This window comes from Bufo gargarizans, chromosome 6 (genome assembly GCF_014858855.1).
Source record: "Bufo gargarizans isolate SCDJY-AF-19 chromosome 6, ASM1485885v1, whole genome shotgun sequence".
NCBI lineage: Eukaryota > Metazoa > Chordata > Amphibia > Anura > Bufonidae > Bufo > Bufo gargarizans.
The window spans coordinates 352,280,247-352,307,880 of NC_058085.1; the positions used below are offsets into that span (position 1 = coordinate 352,280,247).

The following is a 27,634-nucleotide window of genomic DNA, read 5'->3' on the forward strand; positions in this document are numbered from 1 at the left end:
ATGTCTGTTCTGTAGCCCCACAAAAAGATAGAACATGTTCTATTCTTGTCTGTTTTGCTGACAAGGATAGGCATGGTTACAATGGATCCATAAAAAAAAAACGGATGCTATACGGAAAGTCAGAAAAATGAAAGAAAACCGGCACTCCCAAAAATCTTTGCTGGTGATAGGTTTATTGGTCACTCATATTAGGGTGACGCGCGGCGTTTCGGCACTCACAGGTGCCTTTTTCAAACAAGAAGTGAGCAGCAATATGAGTGCTCATATTGCTTCTCACTTCTTGTTTGAAAAAGGCTACTGTGAGCTGCCGAAACGCAGCGCGTCACCCTAATATGAGTGACCAATAAATCTATCACCAGCAAAGATTTTTGGGAGTGCCGGTTTTCTTTCATTTTTCTGATTTTGGGATTACGTCCACACAAACCGAGCACCCCTTAACCAGCACGCTGTGCCGCCTGACTTCATCACACGCTATACGGAAAGTCATCCTTTTTTTGCGGATCCGCAATGAAGAGGAAGTAGTGCTTGCATGCAGCGCTGCCTCCTCTTCAAACAGCTCATCAGCGGGATGCCGGTTGTTGGGACCTCACTGATCCGATATTGATGACCTATCCTGAGGATAGGTCCTCAATATAAATTGCTGCACAATCTCTTTAAGTCTAAGCATAGGACATGACTAGCTTATCGGCAGTGGTCCGACAGATGGCACCCCTGGCAATCATCTGTAGCTCCGTGGCTGGAAATACACAGCTTTATCAACTGTGTAGTGGACAGAGATTCTCATTGACTTTAATGGGAACAGCTTACCATTTGCATATGAATTAAAAGAGCTTTCTCTCCAGAATGAAGTAACTGATGGCTAAGTGAAAGGTATCATTACATTCAGCCGAGCTAGTCCTACAAGGCACTGGGGGAGATTTATCAAACTGGTGTAAAGTAGAACTATCTTTGTTGCCCATAGCAACCAATCAGATTCCACCATTCATTTTCCAAAGAAGCTGTGAAAAATGAAAGGTGGAATCTGATTGGTTGCTATGGGCAACTAAGCCAGTTCTACTTTACACCAGTTTGATAAATCTCCCCCATTGTGTCTGGTTTTACACACGATTTACTGGTGACGGAATCCCTTTAAGTGATCATTTCATAACAAAATTAAATCTACTTTCATAGCTGAAACAACATCCAGGCGTCCAAAGAACAGAAGTATCAGCAGAGAAGGTTACCATTTATCTGGATACGGTGAGCAGAACCTGACTACAATAGTGCCAGTAAACAATTCAAGCCTCAGTCAAAGAGAGGCAATTTCTGAGGTTGAGAGTGCAGAGGCAGGGGCATTAGCAGTATAGAAGATTATTTAGGCAGGACCCCCATCCCTGTCTACTGTACCTCCTAAGATAAAAGAAAAGCGACCATCAATGACTTGCTCCTCTAACATTAGGACTGACAATCTCCAAATTCTCAATTTATCCCATTGACAGCTCAGTGACAACGAAATGAAAGTGCTGAACGCTGGTTTGTCTTTTTCCCAACACGCAGATTTAATATTTCGGTTATACCTAAGCTCAAATGGAAAAAGGTTTTTTTGCTTCATACGACAAAAAAAATGGTGTCTGCAGTTTGAGATAAAACCCAGTGATTTATCACATGTACAACTCCTCACTGACTTGTTTGAGGGGGCGAAGCAGGCTAGGTGAGGGACCCTTAACTGATTTGCAACTCTCCTCCCAGAAAAATCCTCCAATTAATGACAAGATGGTCATGGAAACTTTTTTGGATGTTGTCACAGATCAATTACACCTTTTGGGTTGATTTTAGATGATGCCCTGGCAAGCAATCTTATTAATAAAACCGAGATGGCCTACCTTCTCCCTAAACATCCATGGTTTGCTTGCTTTTATTGTGAGCCCAAAATCCACAAAGGGGTTAACCCACTGAAAGGAAGACCTATTGTCTCTGGGGTGGGTACTCTCACGCAGAACTTGATGGTCTTTACTGTGAAGAGATCACGTCTATGGGAAGTATGGATGTGAAGGCCCTCTACAGTTCCATTCCTCACGATCAGGGATGCCATGCAATAGAGTACTTCTTTCATCAAAAGGGAGAAGAACATATTTGGTCACAATTGCTTTATAACCACCCTTCTAGAGTTCATCTTCAGATAATATCTTCACGTTCCATCAGAGAGTTATCCACCATCTCAGGCACTTGGTGACGGACAGCCTACCTATGCCAGCCTGTACCTGGGCTGGTGGGAGAGGAACATTGTATTTGGGGAAAGCATGGAAGCCTATTAATCTTGTAATTTAATGTGACTATGTTACACTGACAAAGTGTTGATTCTCTGCAAAGGCAATGCAGCACAATTTTCACATTTCATGGTAGCCCTTAATATCTTTTTACTAGGCATGTTTTTTTACATCTGAAATACAGGCCAACATCACCAATAGTCATGATCTTACTATTTACCAAAATACCGACAGTAAAATATTTTCTGGAACATGTGCATGAAGTACTGCAACCAACAATCTGTTGCAGTGAAAGTCCCAGAGGCTCTTAAGAGGGGCATTCCTAAGGCCAGTATTTAAGATCCTGGAACATATGTTTCACCAAATTTTATTTGAGTGACTGATTTGAGAGTAGGGGCCACCTCAAGGGGGTTCTCAAGCAAGCATACTACCACTCATGCAATAGCAATCACACCCAAGTTAAAGACCTCATCCTAAAATTTTAGCGAATTTGGAGGACGGACCCTGATATAGGCCATCTGGAGGGCCAGGACCCACTTATTACATATCAAAGGTGCTGTAATATTAAAGATAGGCCGGTTTATATGTTTTTTTTCAACCATAGGCCAATTAGGCTGGATTACCCGCCAAAATATTGAGCACCTATAGGTGTGGGTGCTGTATAGCCTGTAGATCTATTGATATAGGCAAGAACCTCCTATGTTCTGTCACCAATGAGCAGTATTTTATTATATCCTTCATCGACTGTCAATATATTGAAGAATGTCGTCTTCAATATATTGACAAAACTATCAGGGAACTCAGGTGTCACAATGGAGAACATTTGGCAGACTTCCATAATAAAGCAGACACCCCCATTGCACAATGCATATCAAACCCACCAAGGAGACCCCATGGTCTTCATGTTTTGGGGGATGGAACACGTGTGATATTTCACACTTTATTACTAACAGTATCTCTGAATTTCCCTAAATTACAAGTTCTCCAAAATAGTTAGAAAATATATTGTGATCTGCTAAAAACAACCCCTTACAAATACATAGACAGGAACATAAACTGTCAGTGCCTACTACATGTACCATACAGTATATGCAATCATAGCAAGAAAAGCCCCTCAGACAAAGCCTGTTACAGCCCCCCAAATGCAGGCAGCAGTCCCCGCCATAAGGGAAGCCTCTGCCCCCAGCAAAAACTCACCACCTGTGTTCCACTTCCTGTATTGAAATTGTTAGGAGCAGGAGGATGTAGTAGTAGTAGTAGCAGAGACTGGATGTCTCAGCACTGCTGCCACCTGGTGGCTGTATATCCGATACAGTACATGAGTCACCTCACAGGAGGACACTGCAAAACTCACAAAGGACTGTAAAGGCCACCATACACATTAGCGCATTAGTGCATTGTTAGCCGAACCCAAAATCCACCGGGAACGGCAGGTTTAGCTGACAGTGTATTGTGTGTAGGCAGCTGTCGGGGTGAGAAGAATTGGGCAAAGGGAATATTTTCCGCCAATCCTTTTGTTCTTCTGCGAAATAAGAGGTGTCTGGCAGCGGCTTTCTCCTCTCTCTCCATTGAATACACATACATGTCCGGCAGAGTCGGGAGAGATAGCTGTCCATTGAATGATCGTTCTGCCGACACCATTTGAAGGTGTTTGACCATCTTAAGTATATGGATCTGTGAGGAATACATCATCTAGAATCCAAATAAAACTTAATGAAAATTGCTGACCTTCCAGCCCTGGATCTTTCTCCCAAAAATGCCTTACTTTCTTTCAATTCTGTTCTCCCGCAGCTCACCCATGCAACTGAAAGTTATGTCCTTTCTCTGGAACAAGAGTCAAATGTAGAGAATCTTCAGCCCGCCACTGTTGTAGTCCATGATTATTATTTTCCAGGTATGAGAAAATATAAGGGGATAAAGTACAATATTCATGTATTTACATATTAGTAATGTATTCTGTAAAATTCTGTATTTGGGAAACCCTTTGCTACCAGCTGAAATTTGCTGTCTAAAGCTAAAATATAATATCCTGATACAGCTGTGATAAATATGTTGGATCAAGTGAAGATTATTTTAAAATCTAAAACAAGCAATGCACTCTGTACAATCATTAGTAAAGTATCACAAAAAATATTAGCAGGAGGGGACATGTCCTTCATTTATGTGAGGTGAAATTCTAGGGGGACATGAATTTCACTTGATCCAATATGTTTAGTTTACTGTTTATTTCTTGTCCCATTGAGTGTACAGGTAAAACTAAAAAAATTAGAATATCGTGCAAAAGTCCATTTATTTCAGTAATGCAAATTAAAAGGAATTGCATTAATGCAGCTTAAAATTTGAATTTTGTGAAAAGGTTCAATATTCTAGGCTTAAAGTGTCACACTCTGTCAGCTGACAAGTGTCAGCTAATCAATCCATACCCCCTGAGCAAAGGGTACCTCAAAATTGTGACTTTGGGGTTTCATAAGCTGTAAGCCATAATCATCCAAATTACACCAAATAAAGGCTTGAAATATCTCGCTTTGCATGTAATGAGTCTATCTCATGTGTTAGTTTCACCTTTTAAGTTGCATTACTGAAATAAATGAACTTTGCACAATATTCAAATTTTTAGAGTTTCACCTGTATAATGGCAGAATATTCCAAAGTGCTGCACACAGCTGTTTGAGAAGACACTAGCACCCCTGTGAGCACTGCGGCCTTCTTCGTTCTCACCAAGCACAGCGTACATTGTATAGCGGTTGTGCTTGGTGTCGCGCTCAGCCCCATTCCTGCTGGGTAAGCTGTGAGAAGGTAGCAGTGCTCACAGGGGCGCTAGTGTCTTCTTAAATAGCTTTACGATGGGGCTCCCAGATGTTAGACCCCCCCCACCGATCAGATACTGGTGGCCTATCCTGAGGATAGGTCATCAGTATCAAAATATTGGATAACTGTTTTAACTTCCGCAGTAACATTATTACTAAGGTCCTCCTATGTGCAATAAAAATGTCACATGATGTAAGTACAACTACATTGGTTCTGAAGAAGTTCTTCAAACAGGACAGAGACAACGTTATGGAAAAGTGTAGATCCGTATTTGGTTACAAAAAAAGTGTCAAACGCTGAACATACCCAGGGCTCTATTGAATCCATTATATAAACATGGAAAGAATATGGCACAACTATAAACCTAACAAGAGAAGAGAACCCCTGAAAACTCCCAGATCGAGCAAGGAGGGTATTAATCAGAGATACAACAGACAACAGAGAAGGAGCTCCAAAGGTCCACTGTGGAGCTAGAAGTGCTGTATCTGTCCACAGAATTACTATAAGCCATACACTCCAAAGACTGGGGCTTTTTGGAGGAGTGGCAGAAATAAAAACTGCCGATAGACCTAGGTAGGGGCAGGAGACAAGAGGTAATAAGTATCTCTGTCACTGATTATAATCAATGGAGCACTGTAAAAATGAACTGTTCTTGCATCGAGGGGTGCTTCTGGCTCATTGTATGAGCAGCTCCCTTTCCTTGCCATAAGTAACAGCTGTAGCATCCAACCAGGAGACCGCTAGAGCAGAGGAGAAGCACTCCAGTGATTAGAAGGGAGGACAGAGGTATGTATTACCTCCTGTCTCCTGCCATTGCCTATGTCTATGCTGACAAACTTCTTTTAACATAATTTATGATAAATCATATGTTATTATCAGTGAGTCTCACATTCCTGCTGTATATTATCTCTCTATTACAGAGGAGCATGCTGTGGCCGAGTACAACGCCCCCTGCTGTGGAGGTAAGGAATGAGCCAATGATTCGTTCCATCTGAGTAGTCATTTTTTCGCCTGCATTCTATATCATCAGTAAAACTGTAAACCTGTCTTCATCAGGGAGACCCCCTTTGAAACATGTCACCCTGTTTTTTTTTAGCAGTTAATTTTTAATAAAAGTCCACTTTTATTAGCACTCCCTATTCCCGTTTTTATTCTGTATTATTGGCCCTTCGTGTCTGGACCTCTTAAGAGTATTTCCAGCCGGAGGGAGCGGCTTCTGTTCTGGATTGGCTTTTCCTGCCCTGGGTTCCACCTAGAGATATGTCTGTAATTAAAGATTTCATCCAGTGAGCAGGTTTTTCACGTGGACAGGGGTGTTATTTATATAGCCCTCACACATTCCGTGTGCCGTGCCGGCCCCTAATAGAACAGTCCTATCCTTGTCTGTAATGTGTACAAGAAAAAAATATGTTCTATCATTTTGCAGACGCCACAGAATAGACATGCGGATGTGGACAGCACAAGGAGTCTGTATCTTTTGCAGGCCCATTAAAGTTAATGGGTCCGCATCTGACCCGCAAAAAATTTGGATTGGATGCGGACTAAAAATATGTTTGTTTATGAGCCCTACTAAATTGTGTATTAATGAAAATTATCTTTTATTTGAAGACACATGAACACTACTTTTAGGCCTTCTCTGCACATTTTTTTTCTACTTTTTTGTAGCATATAAAAAAGTCATATATTTTAATAGTTTTTGTGGCTTTTTTTCTGTTCAAGACATACATTTTCACTGCCTTTTTGTAGTCCTATAGATAAATTTATGGGAAAAGTGCCTGAAAATTCTGCGATATCTAGACCATACTGCATTTTGGGGAAAAAAACACCAGCAGAGCAGAAAAAAACACAATAAAAAAAAACATCTTGGCCCAGATTTACCAATGTGTCTGCCACTTGGTAGGCTTGTCTGAAAGAGATGGAGCCTAAATGGAAGGGACATGGCCTAAGGTCTGCCTTTTTGCATCCAAATTGTCCCACAATACTGACACAAAATGCTGTCTCAAAGTAAGCCAGCCAATAGTTGGTATAGAGCTTGACAAAAGTGTCTATCCCTGCACCACATTTATCATCCAGCCTGGGCCATTGTAATAAATCTGGGGAATGGTCTGGACAAACTTTTTAAGTTTACGCCAGCTATAGGATTAGTAAATTTGGGCCTATGTGTGGAAGAATGACCAGAGGGAAATTTACTTTTTTAAATAAAAGTTATACAGGGACAGTCAGCTCCTGAGTATTCTTGCATGATAAACACTATATGGCAGTCTGTTAATAAAACGTGGCCACATGCTATTGCTGAATGGGAAAGACTGAGTGGGACTCCCTTCTCCCCAGGGGCGGATTGGCCATAGACCTTACAGGGAAGTTTCCCAGTGGGCCGATGCCCAGGGGGCTGCCTGGGCCCTCCTCGCGGCCGGCCAGTGGATGTTTTTGGGATGTATTTTGTGCTGCTGGCAGTATTTAGTGATGTTCTGTGGTATTTGGCTCTGTTAGGTGGTATAATGTGCCACAATATGGTATTTTTGGCCCTGCCTTCCATCAATTTGATCGCAACTACAAAACACTTTTAGTATTTTTTCCAGGGCCACTTTATGTTCCCAGTCCTGCTCCTCCCATACGTATTTGGCTTCTAAAGGGACATTTTTAAAGAGCTCCCTAATAGTAATGGCTATATTGATGATCCCTATTGACTTGTCTACATTCAGTCGTAGCTCACTGTGATGTAAAGGTCGATGAGAGAGGTGATTGTGGACGCTCCGGTATAACAAAGGAGGAATGTGAAGGGAAAGGCTGCTGCTTCAATTCCAGCATCTACGCATCTAAATGGTGTTTCTTCAAAGGTTTGACTTCTTAATATCTTTATAATACTTATACTTTTCTTTAAAATATAAAATATCCATTACTCACCTCATTAATCCCCAGTCACTGCCTTTCTGATGCTACTCCATGCTCGTCTCCATGCCCTTGCTCAACACATAGAAAATGTATTTAAAATGTTGGCTCAGCCAATCGTGGCCTGAAACAGGTCACCACTTTCCAATGTGTTAATATCAGGTCCTGTGCAGCATCCAGGATACAACATACCACCCCTCTTGCTTCCATACATAATTGTTCCATTTTCATATTCAGGATAGCTAATTCAGTGGATGCTGGTATACCATAAACCTACAATTTTGATTCAAATACTTAGTGCCCGAAACAACTAACTATATTTCACACTTCCACAAAACATGGAACAAATCACCTCCAGCATAAGCTCAGAGGGTGGGAGTTTTAGAGGATGAGGCAGATGTGATCTTACAGCAGAAGTCCTGTTACAGTTCATTCTCCAGTTCCAGCATATATCTGATTTACTTTTAATCTGGACAGAAATCATTTTATTACACATCTGTGACTGGACAGCCCTTTCCTATCCATAGTTTCCCCGTCTATGTCTCTTTTAGAAGTCTCATGCTCATACTTTAAAATTTTAGCTACCGTATTAGATCCCATTTGTGCGCTACACTTTGCAACTCCCATTGGCTGCCTGTTGAAGTTACTCTTTGGAACCAAAGCATACTAACCTTGTGTTGAAACAGATATTTTCTAATGAAAGTCCCCTTTTTTTTATCCTGAACATGGATTTTCAACACAGAATTAACATTCGTTACTCATTTCTGGACACCCCACCCCTTTTTTTTTCCGTAACACTATCTCCCTCGGAAAATCCCTTTTAGATTTGGATTTCTCCTTTAGAGAACTTACTAATCTATGTACAGTTATGGCATTTCCTCTTATTTTAGTGTTTATTTGCTAGTGTAATCAAAAACACTATCATTTATAAGGACATTACAATCCTGTAGCTAGGTCCTTGCCATTTTTTAAATAATGTTATGACACTTATGAACTTACCTTTGAGAAGACGTATGTCTATTAACAGCCCACGGTTAAAGGGTTTTTCCAATATTTTAATATTAATAGCCTATCTTCAGGATAGACCATCAATATCTGAGAAATCAGGATCCAACTCACGGCACCCCTGTTAAGTAACTGTTCTACAGCAAATGCAGTAGCCCTGGAACTGTGCGGCTCCATCCATTTCTGTAGTAGACAGAGCTTATAACTGCAGAACTACTCCTATTCATTTAAATCCAGAAATAATAAGCATCAAAAAATGATGAGACATTAGTTGATATTATATATGCATACTGATTTCATGGAGGTAGAAAAAGAAAATGCATTGAATTTATAAAGTTTTAAGATGAAGCTTCTAACAACTAGTTACGTGCTCCATAAATATAACTAGTTCGGTGCAAAAATGAATTTATTTGAACATATATTGATTTCATGTCTTCTATTTCTCATAGGATTTAAGAAGATAGAAGTCACGGAACACTAAGAATTATAATATACAGTGACACTGCTGGGGAAGAGTAGACCATGACAACTATATAAAGTCTTCTATTTTATCTTCTGTCTCCTTTAATGGAACACTCAATAAAAAGCTTCCAACATCTAAAGTTTGTGTTAAGAATTAATTAAGAACATGATAATCGTGTACATTAGTACAGTACCTGTAGTGACTGGCTCAAAACAGTAGTTCAAAGAAGACAACCTTATTTGGATTTGACATTGGAGCTGTAATTGAGCAAATCGATTCTAAGCTAATGGGATTCGTCACGAATTTCACAAAAATTATTTTGCAAACGAATCCAAAGTGTGGACGAATCACGCAAAAATGTGATCACAGTTTTACTTTTACAGGGAAACAGGGCAAGGAGGATAAAAATGGAGAGTCACATGAACCTGAGAGGGGCCTGGCTGGTGGGCTTTCCCACAATGCTATTTTGGGGAAGCCTTTCAGCCAAATAGGGGTAGAGATGGCCTTGCGGATTGCCCGGCGGTCGATTCGTGGCGAACTTTGCTTGTTTGCGGTTTGCCGAACAGGCGAACATATGCCGTTGACCGCCGGCGCCATATTCTTTGCATTGTGCAGAACTTTGACCCATGACACATCCATAAGGTGGTACAGGACAGCCAATTAAGACGTTTCAGCACATGGACACACCCCCTACACTATAAATAAACCCGATCTGGCAGCCATTTTACATTCAGTTTTTTGCCAGTGTAGGGGGAGGTTGCTGTGTGGAGCAGACTGTTAGGGACACCAAATGCTAGCTAATATGGCCACAAAAGTCCTTTTAAGGACTGGTATAGGTGTGCTATCGATAAGTGTGACATATAGAGGGGTGTGATATACTTATAATATACTTTCTAACATAGAAAGCATATTATAGTGCAATTATATTGTTTAGCAGGTGTGTGCGGTTCTGCTGCGATACTGCAGCTATATAGAGGGACAAACTCTATTGGAATAACTAATTGCAACTGGTGTGATATACCTGTCAAGGGGTGCGATATACCTGCTTCCACAAAATATTGATTGAGGAGTGTGATACACTGGCTTCCACCAAATATTGATTAAGGTATTTGATATACCAGCTCCAGCAAATACTCATTATTGGTTTCTATATACCTGTTTCCACAAAATACTGATACAGGGTATTGATATACCGGCTTCCACCAAATATTGATTGAGGCCTGCGATACACTGGCTTCCACCAAATATTGATTAAGGGGTTTGATTTACCAGCTTACAGCAAATACTCATTATTAGGTTCTATATACCTGTTTCGACAAAATACTGATAGAGAGGATTGATATACCAGCTTCCACAAAATATTGATTGAGGCCTGCAATATACCTGCTTCCACAAATACTGCTCTTCTATAGAGACTTTGGCACAGGGTCATTTTGAAAATGACAGGCAGAGGAAGAGGCAAGCCATTCCACAGGGGTTGAAGAGAAGTACGCTACACCTTAAGTGGAGCAGTGTGGACTGCTGGGGGCGCACGAGACAACCAAACAAGGACCGTGTTTTAATTTCGGCAGTATTCCATTTATTCGTAAGACAACGCGTTTCGGGGTAAAGTCCCCTTTATCAAGTCTGAGCCGGGAGGGTTAGGAGAGTGTCACGGCTCATCTGAAGAGGCACGTGTAGAACGCGTTCTACACGTGCCTCTTCAGATGAGCCGTGACACTCTCCTAACCCTCCCGGCTCAGACTTGATAAAGGGGACTTTACCCCGAAACGCGTTGTCTTACGAATAAATGGAATACTGCCGAAATTAAAACACGGTCCTTGTTTGGTTGTCTCGTGCGCCCCCAGCAGTCCACACGCTCCACTTAAGGTGTAGCGTACTTCTCTTCATTTCCATTACCCTAGTGGCAGGGTGGCCCCTGCCCAAGGTGTTAGGACGGATCTTGGCTGCACCAACCATCCCTTATCTATACTAGATCTCCATTGCAGTTGCATCCAATTGATGCAACCGCAGTAGGTGAGCAAACCATTTCTTTCATTAGAAATTTGTTTGTTTGAATTTACTTACCCTATGAGCGCCTTCTCTATCCCATTGGCCATCATTTACTGCATTCCACAGGGGTGGTAGGGGTCAGGCAGGTGCACCAGGCCGGAGCCTAAGTGGGAAGTTGCAGAAGGTGCATGCGATTAAGTCAAAGGACACACCAGAGTTGGTTGAGTGTCTCACTCAGCCTTCCGCTTCTGCACCCTCCTCATCCTCTGTATCAGCACCCTCCTCACTCTCTGTTGTGTGCACCCCCAAAGACACCACCACCACAATAGCCCCTACACTCAAGTCAGAGGAATTATTTTCCCATCCATTCCCAGACCTTACCAATGCGCAGCCATTATTGGCATCAAATGAGGAAGAGGAGGTAGCAACGGCCGCCATCCAGCGGTCTGACGACAGTACCCAGATTGGCCCAAGGAGGGTGGTCCCCGCTGTTGCTGTCTACTCCGAGATATCTAATGTCAGTGATGGTGAAGGTGATGATGATAAGGTGTCGATGGACGTCACGTGGGCTCCCACAAGAGAGGAAGAGGAGGGGAGTTCAGAGGGAAAGACAGAGCAGCAGATAGGGAGAAGAAGGAGGAGAAGCAGGCAGAACTTATAGTGCACAGGAGGCAAAAAGCAGACTGCAAATGTATCTAGAGCGAGCCATCCACCATGCACGGTCACATCTGGCGCTCCCAGGATGCCAGCACATGGCTCCATAGTGTGGGCTTTTTTTAACGTGTCAGATGCTGACAATAGTGTTGCCACCTGCAGCCTGTGCTGTCATTGCATTAATCGCGGTAAGCCCAACACTCACCTAGGGACGACCGCCTTAAGAAGGCACCTGGCCTCCCATCACCGAGCCCAGTGGGAGCAACACCGTCAGAACCCACAAAGCCACACTCCTGGCGCTCCACGTCCTGCCTCTTCTCCTCTCTCCTCCCATTTGTCCTCCACTACACCTTCCACTGTGCCGTCGTCGAGTTCATCTGGCAAAAGGTAGGCTTCCGTGGCCCAAATGTTCGAACATAAAAAGTTGATGATGCCGGATTACCCTCTTGCCCAACGGCTGACCGCCGGCTTGTCGAAACTGCTAGCCCGCCAACTACCGCCATATAAACTGGTGGACTCGGAGGCCTTTAGAAAATTTGTGGCCATTGGCACACCGCAATGGAAGGTCCCCAGAAGGAAATATTTCTGCCAGAAGGGCATCCCAGAGCTATATGGCCATGTTCAGCTGCAAGTGAATGTATCTCTGGCACACAGTGTCGGTGCCAAAATACATCTGACCACAGACACGTGGTCTAGCAAACAAGGGCAGGGAAGGTATATAACTTTTACTGAAGACGGGGTGGACCTTCTGACGGCTGTCAAGCATGCAACCCGTGGCACCCGTTTGGATTTCGTGTTACCGCCACAGATTGCATGCAATCTTTTTCTCCTCCTAAAGCTCCAAAAACTGTGAGGACCCTGTCTAGGAAGGGTTTACAATCTATAACAATCAAAAAGTCCAATTAGGCTAGTTACCACTCTTGTCCCAGACACTAAAACATAACTTTTAATTTATTGGTTTAAGATTAATTGTCACGGCTGAGGATGGAGAAAACCCTCAGCCGTGCGATGCCAGATGGTGTTAGGCTGCTCGGCCAGGAAGACAGGATTAGGGAGCAGGTCACCTCCTAACGTGTCCCTAACCTGACCCTAACTCCTAGCTGCATGGGCCGACCTTTAAGGTAGGAGGACCCATGCTCCGGAACCTCGGATCCCTAACTCACCCTCCGTCCGGTCCCTGGACTAGGAGTCAGGGTAAGACGACCTACTCCTCCTAGGCACGGAGGAGCAGGAGTCTCAATGGCCAAGCTGCTGGGAAAAGGGGAACACAAACAGACTAACGGAAATGGCAGGCAAACTAAGTAGTTCCACCAACCTGCCACAGCCTTGCTGACTGGATCCCTGTGCACACAGGAATCCAGAACCATTAGCTGCACAAACCAACAAAGGAAGGTCCCAACAGAACATCAGATGGACATCTCACACAACATGACATAAACATAATGTGACAATATCTTTATGACCACAGGGGTGGCTCTCACTGGCAGGTAGAAAACACAGGAGGCTGCTCCAGCTAAGCATGGCTGAAGCAACCCTCAGACCTGTGCTAACAGTGAGGCTTTATAGGCCAAGAAGCCACAGCCCACAGTCGGACACACCCAGTGACACACACACACACTGGGAAGGGAGTTAACCCTTCCAGCACCAGGGAAGGGAAAACACAACTTAAAGGGGAAGTGTCCAAACAACGAACACACTGTGGCTGTTGCCGCAGGCAACGACATAGGTGGCAACCGTGTCCTGGGAGTCAGCCCGAAGGCTGGGACACTGCCACCACATGTACACTAATAACCAAACGTTGCCACGGACAGCCACAGTGAGGGGAAGATGTAAGTGCACACCACACATAACACAGAGTGCACACAGACATACGAAAGTGCATACAAACGCGCACACAACTCCAAGGGAACCGCACACATACCTGTTGTCTGCGGCAAACAACATTATGCCTCCAGCTGCGGTTGACACTACAACCCAAACCGTGGGCAACTGTATGCGGCTCCCAAGGAGTGACGGCCATAAATATGGTCGTGACATTAATAGGCAAAAGTGAGCAAACTGAAAGATTAAAACTATCTGAAACACTGTAGGTGCTATATTTCAATGTTATAACCACAGGAGTGCAGGCGGGGGTGCACTACCCTATGCTGCCTTTCCTTGGAACCACTTGCTCTACTAGCTGATGTATTTTCAGTACTCCACTGTATTCAAACAGCCTGTTGTGAAGTGATTCTATGAGGCAATTCCTGTCCTCATTGAGTACATATGACCTTGAGTACTGTATTGCAACTGGCACACTACTAGCACTGTCTGTAGAGTTCAGAGTCTAAAACCTAGCAACTGCCCCCCAACATGTTTCGCCAGCTAATCTGGCTTCATCAGGGGTATCAGGCAGACTTGAATGCTGGACGCTGAACCAAAATTTATAAAGCCTCCCACCCCCTTTTGTGCAGAGGGGAGATCCAATACTACAAAAGAATGAACGTAACTGAATGGAGTTACCTATGAAAATTCACGAAATAGCAGTGACGGTCCCAATCGTCATCCACAAAAGGGAGTGTTCTAGTAATCAGCTGCGCACAAAATATCGGTGCCTGAAGTTACCCTCTACGAGCGCTGCTTGAATTCAGTGCGCCTGCGTCTGAACTTAGAGACTGGAGACGAGCGCAGGGCCGAACTACGGCTGCGCCTACGCTTAGCCTCCATCATCTGCTTCTGTTCAATCACACTGCAGCTGAGCTCGGACTTAGTCTCCAAATGAAACATAGATAGATCTAATGCACCTGTTTCTGGACTTAAAGTGCAATGAACGTATACTACACTTGCCAGGCAGAGGTATTCGCCAATAGAACTAGGTGCTAGGTAGTGCACGTCAAAGACTTAGTTACTAATAAGATGGTTGGTAGTACTAATTAACATGATATTAAACATGATGTGATAATATTAATAGCTGATACATATCTGCATATCACTTATGCTTCCTTATTGCCTTACCTACTACCTGCCCATGGTTCATATAGAACTGGAAAACAGTATATTCACATCACCAGGTCATACTTACATTTTAATTGATTGATGACACTAGGTGACAATACTGTGCTGTAAATAAGGTCTCATTAATGACCAAATATCCTCTGTCATTGACAGAAAAAAACAACACATCCCATATAGATCAATAAAGCAACGTCCTGAAATGACCCCGAAGGATAACATATAACCTAATAAGGCTGTATACAGGTAGGCCCGAGACTTAATTTATAAAAAAAGTAACTGAGCTGTACGGCAGTACAATCACTAGAAACTGAGCCATTGCCATTAAATTTGGAAACTCTACTAATCGCACTAATTGCTTCCAGCGTCCAACATGCTCACAGTATAAAATATTGTACAAACAGGAAATATGATGTGCAAATTTGCAATTTACAAGAAAGATGAAAAAGTAAAGCCTTCATTGAGGTCTTTGGGCCTGAGGCTATCAAGGCGGTAAATCCACCTAGTCTCCTCTTGAAGGAGAACTTTGTCCTAGTCACCTCTTCATGTTCCTAGGGTCTTTTTACATACAGGTAGGCCCTAAAATTTTAAGCATCTCGGATCACCATTGTGGAAAGGTCTGACAAGTCTGGATATCGTAGTGTCTGATTTAGTATTGACACTACTAATGTGTTGGCAGATGGGCCGTCGGAATTCCTGTGATGTTTTGCCCACATATAATTTGAAACAAGGGCACTGCACAACATAAATAATGCCTCTTTTCTGACAATTAATAAATTGTCTGATTTCATATTTTTTGTCATCAATAGGATTAGTGAAAGTTTTTAACTTTTGAATGTATGGGCAAAAGCTGCATCTACTACAATACCAGATTTTCCCAAATTTAAGCAGAAGTTACAAACAAATATAGAACGGTTGCAGACAGAGATAAAGGAAAGGAAGACGTGATTTTGACACTGGTCAAGTGTTTATTGCTAAAAGTAACAACTTTCAATCTAACAAAAAAAGAACAAACTACGGTAATTCACAAGTATCCAATACTGAATCAGATATTTCTGGCCATGAGGATTTATCATCTAGGCCATATCCCAATAAACATTCGTACCGAATTTTGGGGTGTCCGTGACACGGACCCGAACCCGAACATTTACGTAAAAGTCCGGGTTCGGGTTCGGTGTTCGTCGCTTTCTTGGCGCTTTTTGAAAGGCTGCAAAGCAGCCAATCAACAAGCGTCATACTACTTGCCCCAAGAGGCCGTCACAGCCATGACTACTTATGGCATGGCTGTGATTGGCCAGTGCAGCATGTGACCCAGCCTCTATTTAAGCTGGAGTCACGTAGCGCCGCACGTCACTCTGCTCTGATCAGTGTAGGGAGAGGTTGCAGCTGCGACGTTAGGGCGAGATTAGGCAGTAATTAACTCCTCCAAAAGACTTCATTCGGTGATCGATCTGCAGCTGTGGATCATTGAACTGCTGCTATTCAATTGCTCACTGTTTTTAGGCTGCCCAGAGCGTTTTTCATTCACTTTTCTCTGGGGTGATCGGCGGCCATTTTGTGTCTTGTGGTGCGCCAGCACAAGCTGCCACCAAGTACATTTAACCATCAATAGTGTGGTTATTTTTTGGCTATATCCTACATCAGGGTCAAGCTGTCACACCAAGTGCATTTAACCATCAATAGTGTGGTTATTCTTTGGCCATATACTACATCAGGGGCAAGCTGAGCCTGTCACCAAGTGCATTTAACCCTCAATAGTGTGGTTGTTTTTTGGCTATATCCTACATCAGGGTCAAGCTGTCACACCAAGTGCATTTAACCATCAATAGTGTGGTTATTTTTTGGCCATATACTACATCAGGGGCAAGCTGAGCCTGTCACCAAATGCATTTAACCATCAATAGTGTGGTTGTTCTTTGGCTATATCCTACATCAGGGTCAAGCTGTCACCAAGTGTATTTAACCCTCAATAGTGTGGTTGTTTTTTGGCTATATCCCACATCAGGGTCAAGCTGTCACACCAAGTGCATTTAACCATCAATAGTGTGGTTATTTTTTTGGCTATATCCTACATCAGGTTCAAGCTGTCACACCAAGTGCATTTAACCATCAATAGTGTGGTTATTTTTTGGCCATATACTACATCAGGGGCAAGCTGAGCCTGTCACCAAGTGCATTTAACCCTCAATAGTGTGGTTGTTTTTTGGCTATATCCTACATCAGGGTCGAGCTGTCACACCAAGTGCATTTAACCATCAATAGTGTGGTTATTTTTTGGCCATATACTACATCAGGGGCAAGCTGAGCCTGTCACCAAGTGCATTTAACCCTCAATAGTGTGGTTGTTTTTTGGCTATATCCTACATCAGGGTGAAGCTGTCACCAAGTGCATTTAACCATCAATAGTGTGGTTATTTTTTGGCCATATACTACATCAGGGGCATGCTGAGCCTGTCACCAAGTGAATTTAACCATCAATAGTGTGGTTGTTCTTTGGCTATATCCTATATCAGGGTCAAGCTGTCACCAAGTGCATTTAACCCTCAATAGTGTGGTTATTTTTTGGCTATATCCTACATCAGGTTGAAGCTGTCACCAAGTGCATTTAACCATCAATAGTGTGGTTATTTTTTGGCTATAATGGTTATGTCACCCAAAGGTGACGTAGGACACCAGCGCTGGAATAGCAGAGCCCACCCGCTACCACCCTCTATGTCTGGGATTAGTGGGTGAGTATTAGTGAGAAAAGAAGGGAAAGGGCGGGTGGCAAGACCGGAGCGAAAAAATGAAATTAAAGAATGAGCAGCCTGGTGCGCTTACCTGCTATACTAAACTGAGGGAGAAGGCAAGTTCAATCAAGAAAAAATGTCAGTGTACAATGTACAATACGATATATAGTGTGTACCTGGTAAGATCCTGCCTGATGACGGTCTGTAGTGTATCCTTTCCAGTTTGTTTCTTTTCTTTTTTAATCCAATAGGAGTGCTGTATTGAGTCCGTCCTTTGTGCTCACCTGCTAGCACAAACGCTGCCCCGGCCGGAAGCAAGCGTGGTGCGAGGGAGCTGGTTGTTACCGTCGTCCTGGAGACCGCTTCGGTGACGTCACCTGTGTAGGTACTGTAGCCTTCGTAGGACAAAAACCTCCAACGCGTTTCGGAGCCTGTCTGGCTCCTTCGTCAGGGATGGTCAGCGCAATGTCCGTGCAGGTTTAAGTAATCTATCCAGTCTCCATGGCGACGGGAATCGGCTTGTGAAAAGCAGATATGTAAAACGGAGGACACTGTGTTTATTACTGGATCGTACTTATGAATATGTTTTATTATATGTATCCCACTGAAGGGTACCTGTGATTTTTAAGCGTACACTGGATACTAGTTGTTCTGATAGTGGGGGGATAGGTATTTTAATAGCAAATTGTGTGGCTGATATAATGGTGGTTGGTAGTTAGTGGAAAGCAAAAAGTTCAATTTCTTGATTTAACCCTGTGGGTGCCAGACTATTACATTTAACCACTTCAGCCCCGCTAGCTGAAACCCCCTTCATGACCAGAGCACTTTTTAGGGTCCATTCACACGTCCGTTGTTTCTTTCCTGATCTGTTCCGTTTTTTGCTGAACAGATCTGGACCAGATCTGGACCCATTCATTTTCAATGGGTCCTGAAAAAAAATCTGACATTGTGCTGTCCGTTTTTTTTCAGGACCCATTGAAAATGAATGGGTCCAGATCTGGTCCAGATCTGTTCAGCAAAAAACGGAACAGATCAGGAAACAAACAACGGACGTGTGAATGGACCCTTACACTTCGGCACTACACTACTTTCACTGTTTATCGCTCGGTCATGCAACTTACCACCCAAATGAATTTTACCTCCTTTTCTTCTCACTAATGGAGCTTTCATTTGGTGGTATTTTATTGCTGCTGACATTTTTACTTTTTTTGTTATTAATCGAAATGTAATGATTTTTTTGCAAAAAAATGAAATTTTTCACTTTCAGCTGTAAAATTTTGCAAAAAAAACGACATCCATATATAAATTTTTCGCTAAATTTATAGTTCTACATGTCTTTGATTAAAAAAAAATGTTTGGGCAAAAAAAAAAAAATGGTTTGGGTAAAAGTTATAGCGTTTACAAACTATGGTACAAAAATGTGAATTTCCGCTTTTTGAAACAGCTCTGATTTTCTGAGCACCTGTCATGTTTCCTGAGGTTCTACAATGCCCAAACAGTAGAAAACCCCCACAAATGACCCCATTTCGGAAAGTAGACACCCTAAGGTATTCGCTCATGGGCATAGTGAGTTCACTCACCATGCCCCTCACAGAATACCTTGGGGTGTCTTCTTTCCAAAATGGGGTCACTTGTGGGGTAGTTATACTGCCCTGGCAATTTAGGGGCCCAAATGTGTGAGAAGAACTTTGCAATCAAAATGTGTAAAAAAAATTACCGGTGAAATCCGAAAGGTGCACTTTGGAATATGTGCCCCTTTGCCCACCTTGGCATCAAAAAAGTATCACACATCTGGTATCACCGTACTCAGGAGAAGTTGGGGAATGTGTTTTGGGGTGCCATTTTACATATACCCATGCTGGGTGAGAGAAATATGTTGGCAAAAGACAACTTTTCCCATTTTTTTATACAAAGTTGGCATTTGACCAAGATATTTTTCTCACCCAGCATGGGTATATGTAAAATGACACCCAAAAACACATTCCCCAACTTCTCCTGAGTACGGCGATACCAGATGTGTGACACTTTTTTGCTGCCAAGGTGGGCAAAGGGGCACATATTCCAAAGTGCACCTTTCGGGTTTCGCAGGCCATTTTTTACACATTTTGATTGCAAGGTACTTCTCACACATATGGGCCCCTAAATTGCCAGGGCAGTATAACTACGCCACAAGTGACCCCATTTTGGAAAGAAGACACCCCAAGGTATTCCGTGAGGGGCACTGCGAGTTCCTAGAATTATTTTTTTTTGTCACAGGTTAGCGGAAAATGATGATGATTTTTTTATTTTATTTTTTTCTTACAAAGTCTCATATTGCACTAACTTGCGACAAAAAATAAAAAAATCTAGGAACTCACCATGCCCCTCACAGAATACCTTGGGGTGTCTTCTTTCCAAAATGGGGTCACTTGTGGCGTAGTTATACTGCCCTGGCAATTTAGGGGCCCATATGTGTGAGAAGTACTTTGCAATCAAAATGTGTAAAAAATGGCCTGCAAAATCCGAAAGGTGCACTTTGGAATATGTGCCCCTTTGCCCACCTTGGCATCAAAAAAGTATCACACATCTGGTATCACCGTACTCAGGAGAAGTTGGGGAATGTGTTTTGGGGTGCCATTTTACATATACCCATGCTGGGTGAGAGAAATATGTTGGCAAAAGACAACTTTTCCCATTTTTTTATACAAAGTTGGCATTTGACCAAGATATTTTTCTCACCTAGCATGGGTATATGTAAAATGACACCCCAAAACACATTCCCCAACTTCTTCTGAGTACGGCGATACCAGATGTGTCACACTTTTTTGCAGCCTAGATGCGCAAAGGTGCCCAAATTCCTTTTAGGAGGGCATTTTTAGACATTTGGATCCCAGACTTCTTCTCACGCTTTAGGGCCCCTAAAAAGTCAGGGCAGTATAAATACCCCACATGTGACCCCACTTTTGAAACAAGACACCCCAAGGTATCCAATGAGGGGCCTGGCAAGTTCATAGAAAAAAAAAAAATTCGCATAAGTTAGCGGAAATTGTTTTTTTTTTTTTTTTTCTCACAAAGTCTCACTTTCCGCTAACTTAGGACAAAAATTTAAATCTTTCATGGACTCAATATGCCCCTCAGCAAATACCTTGGGGTGTCTTCTTTCCAAAATGGGGTCAGTTGTGGGGTGTTTGCACTGCCCTGGCATTTGAGGGTCTCCGCAATTATTACATGTATGGCCAGCATTAGGAGTTTCTGCTATTCTCCTTATATTGAGCATACAGGTAATGAGATTTTTTTTTCCGTTCAGCCTCTGGGCTGAAAGAAAAAAATGAACGGCACAGATTTCTTCATTCACATCGATCAATGTGGATGAAAAAATCTCTGCCAAAAAAAAAAAATGGAGGGGAAAGGCGTCTGCCAGGACATAGGAGCTCCGCCCTACATCCATACCCACTTAGCTCGTATGCCCTGGCAAACCAGATTTCTCCATTCGCATCAATCGATGTGGATGAATAAATCATTGCCGGGATTTTTTTTTTTTTATATATATATATGTACAAAGTGTTTGCCAAAGCATAGGAACGCCGCCTCCTCCTCAGCTCGTATGCCTTGGCAAACGTATCTGTCACTGCAGAGGAGAAAATCCCGTCTTGCAGCGCCGCATACACCGACTTGCGTGTAATCTGACAGCAGCGCAATGCTTCTGTCAGAATGCACATCGGTGCTGCAGCTAGTAGATCGGTTGGTCCACCTGGAAGGTAAAAAAACAAAAAAAAAAACCAGGCCACAACGCAATAATTTTATTAACTTTGGAACAGAACATGTAAACTTTAACTTTTTGAACTAAACATTAACGTGTTTGCTTACTGGTGTTTTTTTTTTTTTTTTTTTACCTTTATAGAACAAACCTCTCCTTCCCCATGGGTCAATGTGCAAAGCGCAAATCGCCCAAAGATGTGGCGAAGTGCGTTATGCACTTTGTCCCATGTGAAAGGAGACGTTTGCAGCAGCTGTGAGTGAATGGGCCCTAATAGCCCTGTGTGCCTATCCTGGTGAGATGATCCCTATGCTAGGTGTACCTGTGTGTGGTACTTTCGGAAACACTCCCCTAAGCATAGGGCAGGGTGGTCAGGACAGTCAGGACAGAAATAGCGGGTGTCACGCCTTATTCCACTCCTGCTACAGACACGACATTTTTTTCGGGGTGGCGGTCGGTTTGAGGTACCAGCAACGACACTGGGGAAATGTTGCTCGTGTAGACGGCTAACTACACTGGTGGATGGGGCCACGGAACCTCCTGGATACAGGAGGTTCGCGATGATCTCTTCCTGAAATTTGAGGAAGGATCCAGTTCTCCCAGCCTTACTGTAGAGAACAAAACTATTGTACAGAGCCAATTGAATCAAATATACAGACACCTTCTTATACCAGCGTCTGGTTCTGCGGGAAACTAAATACGGAGACAACATCTGGTCATTGAAGTCCACCCCTCCCATGTGAAGGTTATAGTCGTGGACTGAGAGGGGCTTTTCAATGACACGGGTTGCTCGCTCAATTTGTATTGTCGTGTCTGCGTGAATGGAGGAGAGCATGTAAACGTCACGCTTGTCTCTCCATTTCACCGCGAGCAGTTCTTCGTTACACAGTGCGGCCCTCTGCCCCCTTGCAAGACGGGTGCTAACGAGCCGTTGGGGGAAGCCCGCGCGACTAGTTCGCGCGGTACCACAGGCGCCAATCCGTTCTAGAAACAAATGCCTAAAGAGGGCCACACTTGTGTAGAAATTGTCCACATAAAGATGGTACCCCTTGCCGAATAAGGGTGACACCAAGTCCCAAACTGTCTTCCCACTGCTCCCCAGGTAGTCAGGGCAACCGACCGGCTCCAGGGTCTGATCTTTTCCCTCATAGATCCGAAATTTGTGGGTATAGCCTGTGGCCCTTTCACAGAGCTTATACAATTTGACCCCATACCGGGCGCGCTTGCTTGGGATGTATTGTTTGAAGCCAAGGCGCCCGGTAAAATGTATCAGGGACTCGTCTACGCAGATGTTTTGCTCTGGGGTATAAATATCTGCAAATTTCTGGTTGAAATGGTCTATGAGGGGCCGAATTTTGTGGAGCCGGTCAAAAGCAGGGTGGCCTCTGGGACGGGAGGCGGTGTTGTCACTAAAGTGCAGGAAACGCAGGATGGTCTCAAATCGTGTCCTGGACATAGCAGCAGAGAACATGGGCATGTGATGAATCGGGTTCGTGGACCAATATGACCGCAATTCATGCTTTTTTGTCAGGCCCATGTTGAGGAGGAGGCCCAGAAAAGTTTTAAGTTCGGAAACTTGGACTGGTTTCCACCGGAAAGGCTGGGCATAAAAGCTTCCCGGGTTAGCGGTGATAAATTGTGTGGCATACCGGTTTGTCTCTGCCACAACTAAGTCTAAGAGCTCCGCAGTCAAGAACAGCTCAAAAAATCCCAGGGCCGAATCGATCTGAGCTGTCTCAACCCGAACTCCAGACTGGGCGGTGAAAGGGAAAACTACAGGTGCGGCTGAAGTTGGGGACTGCCAATCAGGGTTTGCCAGCACCTCAGGGACTCTAGGGGCTCTACGGGCACGTCTTTGCGGTGGCTGCGACGGGGTCACTACTGCACGTGCCACCGTACCAGCTTCAACTGCCCTTCTGGTGCTCGCTACTTCACCATGTTCTACGGCAGTGCTGGTACTAGGTCCAGGAAGGGCTGGGCTGCTGGTGTATGCCTCACCACGTAATCCGACAGCACCAGCCCCACTCTGCTGCTCTTGAAGCGGATCCTGCGCAACCTGCGGTCTAGCGACACGGGGCCGGGTACGCCTGCTGCTATCAGGGACCTCAGCCTCCTCGTCCGAACTTTGGGTCAGAGAGCCACTGCTTTCTACAGGTTCGTATTCTGACCCGCTGGATTCATCAGATGAGGGTTCCCACTCCTCATCCGACTGGGTCAGAAGCCTGTAGGCCTCTTCAGAGGAATACCCCCTGTTAGACATGTGGGCAACTAAATTTAGGGGTATTCCCTGAGACTACCCAAGAAAAAAAAAGCAAGCCTGTCTTACAAATGGGAGGCTAGCGAAGTACCGGAGGCTGCTGCGGTTGATAAAAAATATCTGATTTTTTTATCGCCGCAGTGCGTGTAAAGTGAATGTGCAGCGATGTCACTGCGGTGGGGCGGGCGTGGGCGAACGCACGTGTGGGCGACCGATCAGGCCTGATCGGGCAAACACTGCGTTTTGGGTGGAGGGAGAACTAAAGAGACACTAGTACTATTATAGATCTGACCGTGATCAGTTTTGATCACTTCCAGATACAATAAAAGTACAAATGCTGATTAGCGATACGCTAATCAGCGAATAACGGACTGCGGTGCGGTGGGCTGGGCGCTAACCGATCCCTAAACTACCTAACCAAGGGGCCTAAACTATACTGAAACCTAACGGTCAATACCAGTGAAAAAAAAAAGTGACAGTTTGCACTGATCACTTTTTTCCTTTCACTAGTGATTGACAGGGGCGATCAAAGGGGTGATCAAAGGGTTAATTGGGGTGATCTGGGGGCTAAGTGTGGTGTAGTGGGTACTCACAGTGATGTGTGCTCCTCTGCTCCTCTGCTGGAACCAACCGACCAAAAGAAGGAGCAGAGGAGCACAGCAGCCATATAACCCCATCATATTTACTAATATGTGGGGTTAAATGGCTGCTGATTGGATTTTTTAAAAATCAGCAACCTGCCAGCCAATGATCGTGGCCGGCAGGCTGCTGACGAAATACTCTGCTGCGAAATGCCGGCCCGCGATGCGCATGCGCGGGCCGGCTATGACGTAATCTCGCGTCTCGCGAGATGACGCGCCGATGCGTCCAGGAGGAATAAATCAACCACCTCCAGGACGCATCGGTGCGTACAGCGGTCGGGAGGTGGTTAAAGATCCACTTGCTTTCCATCAGTTTAATGTAGTCTCCTCCCCTACTGTCTTGTTTTATTTGTTCTACGCCATTAAGTGCCCGTGCCAAAAGATCTATATAGGGCGCACCAAAAGGGAGCTCAAAACCAGGATTAGGGAGCACGTCAACAACATACACAAAAAGGCAGATCACCACCCGCTATCACGCCACTATGCCAACTTCCATCAGGGAAAATTTGTGGGATCAACTGTTGTAGGAATCGAAAAAATAAAACAAGACAGTAGGGGAGGAGACTACATTAAACTGATCAAACAAATAATGATCAGCCGGCACTCCGTACTGAATGGCGTGGTGCTCGCGTCCGAGATAACGATCCCAAGATAATAGCAAGAAAAGACCGGCACTCACTGTTTCTTGAAGAAAGAAAATCTTTATTGTCACATTAGATCGTGACGCGTTTCGACTCTCGTCTGGAGCCTTTCTCAAACGTGAAGGATATAATACAAGCATTGGTGAACACACGGCATTTAAATAACCCGCCTAGGCGGAAGTGACATCACATTACCATAGTTACAGAAATCAACATAGGACAGCTGTCCAATTACAATGCAAGCTGATAGAGTTAAATGAAACAAACAGGGAAAAAAGGAAAGAAAAGATCCCAGCCGCAATCAATTAGCGATTCCTCTAATAGAAGTTACATAGCCATAGTAAGATTAATTGTGGAAAAGAATTAATGACATAATGACATAATGATGCTGCTGGGATGTCTTCAAGTTTTCTAAAAGACAAGAAAAAACAGAATGAATGATGTGTTGATTTGCAATTATGGTAGAAACAACATATTACACTAAAAAATTTTAGCACACTTGACAAGAAGGTAGAGAATTACAGGAAACTGTGGAGATCATACTCGCGGTTCAGGCCTTTGGGCTCTAATGTCTGCAAAGTGTGAATCCAATAGGACTCACGCTTTTTCAACATCTTAACCCTATCACCACCTCTACGTGGTTGTGGCACATGTTCTATGATCTGAAACCGCAGCTGTGAAATGTTGTGATTGTGGTGATCAAAATGATGCGGTATTGGTAAAAGTAGATTCTTCTTACGTATAGTAGACTTATGTTTAGAAAAGCGATCTTTCATACGCATAGAAGTTTCGCCTATATAAAGTAAGCCGCAGGGACACTTAAGTAAATATACAATAAAATTACTATTGCAAGTATAGAAACCCCGGATGGGAAATTGTTTCCCTGTGTGTGGGTGTGAGAAAAATTCACCTTTAATCACACTAGAACAGTGTATGCAGCCTAGGCAGGGAAAAGTACCCTTTTTGGGTGTAGATAAGGTAGTTTGGCGTTGTGCCATTTGGGCACTACCAATATCAGCCCGCACCACCATATCACGTAAATTTTTGTTACGTTTATAACAAATAAGGGGCCGGTTTTGGAATTCTTCAACAGAGGGATAGGCTCTAGATAAAATATTCCAATGACGGTTAATAATCAATCTGCATTTTTGGATCCAGGGATGAAATTTTGAGATAAAAGGGATACGGGATCTTTTTATATTTTTAACTGTGGGAATGGCTTTATCTCTTTCCTGATTCAATAACGAGATAGGATATCCACGATGTCTGAACCTATCACTCATTTCTTCAAGGCGAGTTTCCTTGATAGTGGGTTCTGAAACAATTCTACGAACCCTCTGAAACTGTGAATGGGGTAATGCCTTTTTAAGAGCAGGGGGATGGTTGCTTGAATAATGTAAAAGTGAATTCCTATCAGTATGTTTAATATGTAAATCCGTAACCAGCGAACCATCCACTCCTTTCATAATCACAGTGTCAAGGAAACTGATACTATAATCATCATGATGTAGTGTAAACTGAAGTTCACTCCACACTGAGTTAAGGTAATTAGCAAACTCTAGAAGGGATCCAATGCCGCCGCGCCACACACAAAACACATCGTCAACGAATCTTCGCCAAAAAATGCAGTGTAAATTAAATAGACTATTAGAGTAAATGTACTGGTCCTCAAACCACGCCATATATGTGTTTGCGTACGGCGGTGCGGCATTGGAACCCATCGCGGTCCCATAGGGGTTTCTATACTTGCAATAGTAATTTTATTGTATATTTACTTAAGTGTCCCTGCGGCTTACTTTATATAGGCGAAACTTCTATGCGTATGAAAGATCGCTTTTCTAAACATAAGTCTACTATACGTAAGAAGAATCTACTTTTACCAATACCGCATCATTTTGATCACCACAATCACAACATTTCACAGCTGCGGTTTCAGATCATAGAACATGTGCCACAACCACGTAGAGGTGGTGATAGGGTTAAGATGTTGAAAAAGCGTGAGTCCTATTGGATTCACACTTTGCAGACATTAGAGCCCAAAGGCCTGAACCGCGAGTATGATCTCCACAGTTTCCTGTAATTCTCTACCTTCTTGTCAAGTGTGCTAAAAATTTTTAGTGTAATATGTTGTTTCTACCATAATTGCAAATCAACACATCATTCATTCTGTTTTTTCTTGTCTTTTAGAAAACTTGAAGACATCCCAGCAGCATCATTATATCATTATGTCATTAATTCTTTTCCACAATTAATCTTACTATGGCTATGTAACTTCTATTAGAGGAATCGCTAATTGATTGCGGCTGGGATCTTTTCTTTCCTTTTTTCCCTGTTTGTTTCATTTAACTCTATCAGCTTGCATTGTAATTGGACAGCTGTCCTATGTTGATTTCTGTAACTATGGTAATGTGATGTCACTTCCGCCTAGGCGGGTTATTTAAATGCCGTGTGTTCACCAATGCTTGTATTATATCCTTCACGTTTGAGAAAGGCTCCAGACGAGAGTCGAAACGCGTCACGATCTAATGTGACAATAAAGATTTTCTTTCTTCAAGAAACAGTGAGTGCCGGTCTTTTCTTGC

General features: G+C 43.5%; 1 protein-coding gene across 1 annotated transcript in view; it reads left to right on the forward strand.

The window, feature by feature from the left end:
- LOC122939842 (alpha-2-macroglobulin-like protein 1) overlaps positions 1 to 9,550 on the forward strand; it is a 128,320-nt gene extending 118,770 nt beyond the window's left edge. Inside the window, exons 33-37 of the mRNA XM_044296032.1 lie at positions 1,171 to 1,239; positions 4,038 to 4,140; positions 5,975 to 6,016; positions 7,757 to 7,891; positions 9,398 to 9,550. Coding sequence (XP_044151967.1) covers positions 1,171 to 1,239; positions 4,038 to 4,140; positions 5,975 to 6,016; positions 7,757 to 7,891; positions 9,398 to 9,429 — 381 coding nt within the window. The 3' untranslated portion in view covers positions 9,430 to 9,550. The remainder of the gene's footprint in view (positions 1 to 1,170; positions 1,240 to 4,037; positions 4,141 to 5,974; positions 6,017 to 7,756; positions 7,892 to 9,397) is intronic.
- The last annotated feature ends 18,084 nt before the right edge of the window (positions 9,551 to 27,634 follow it).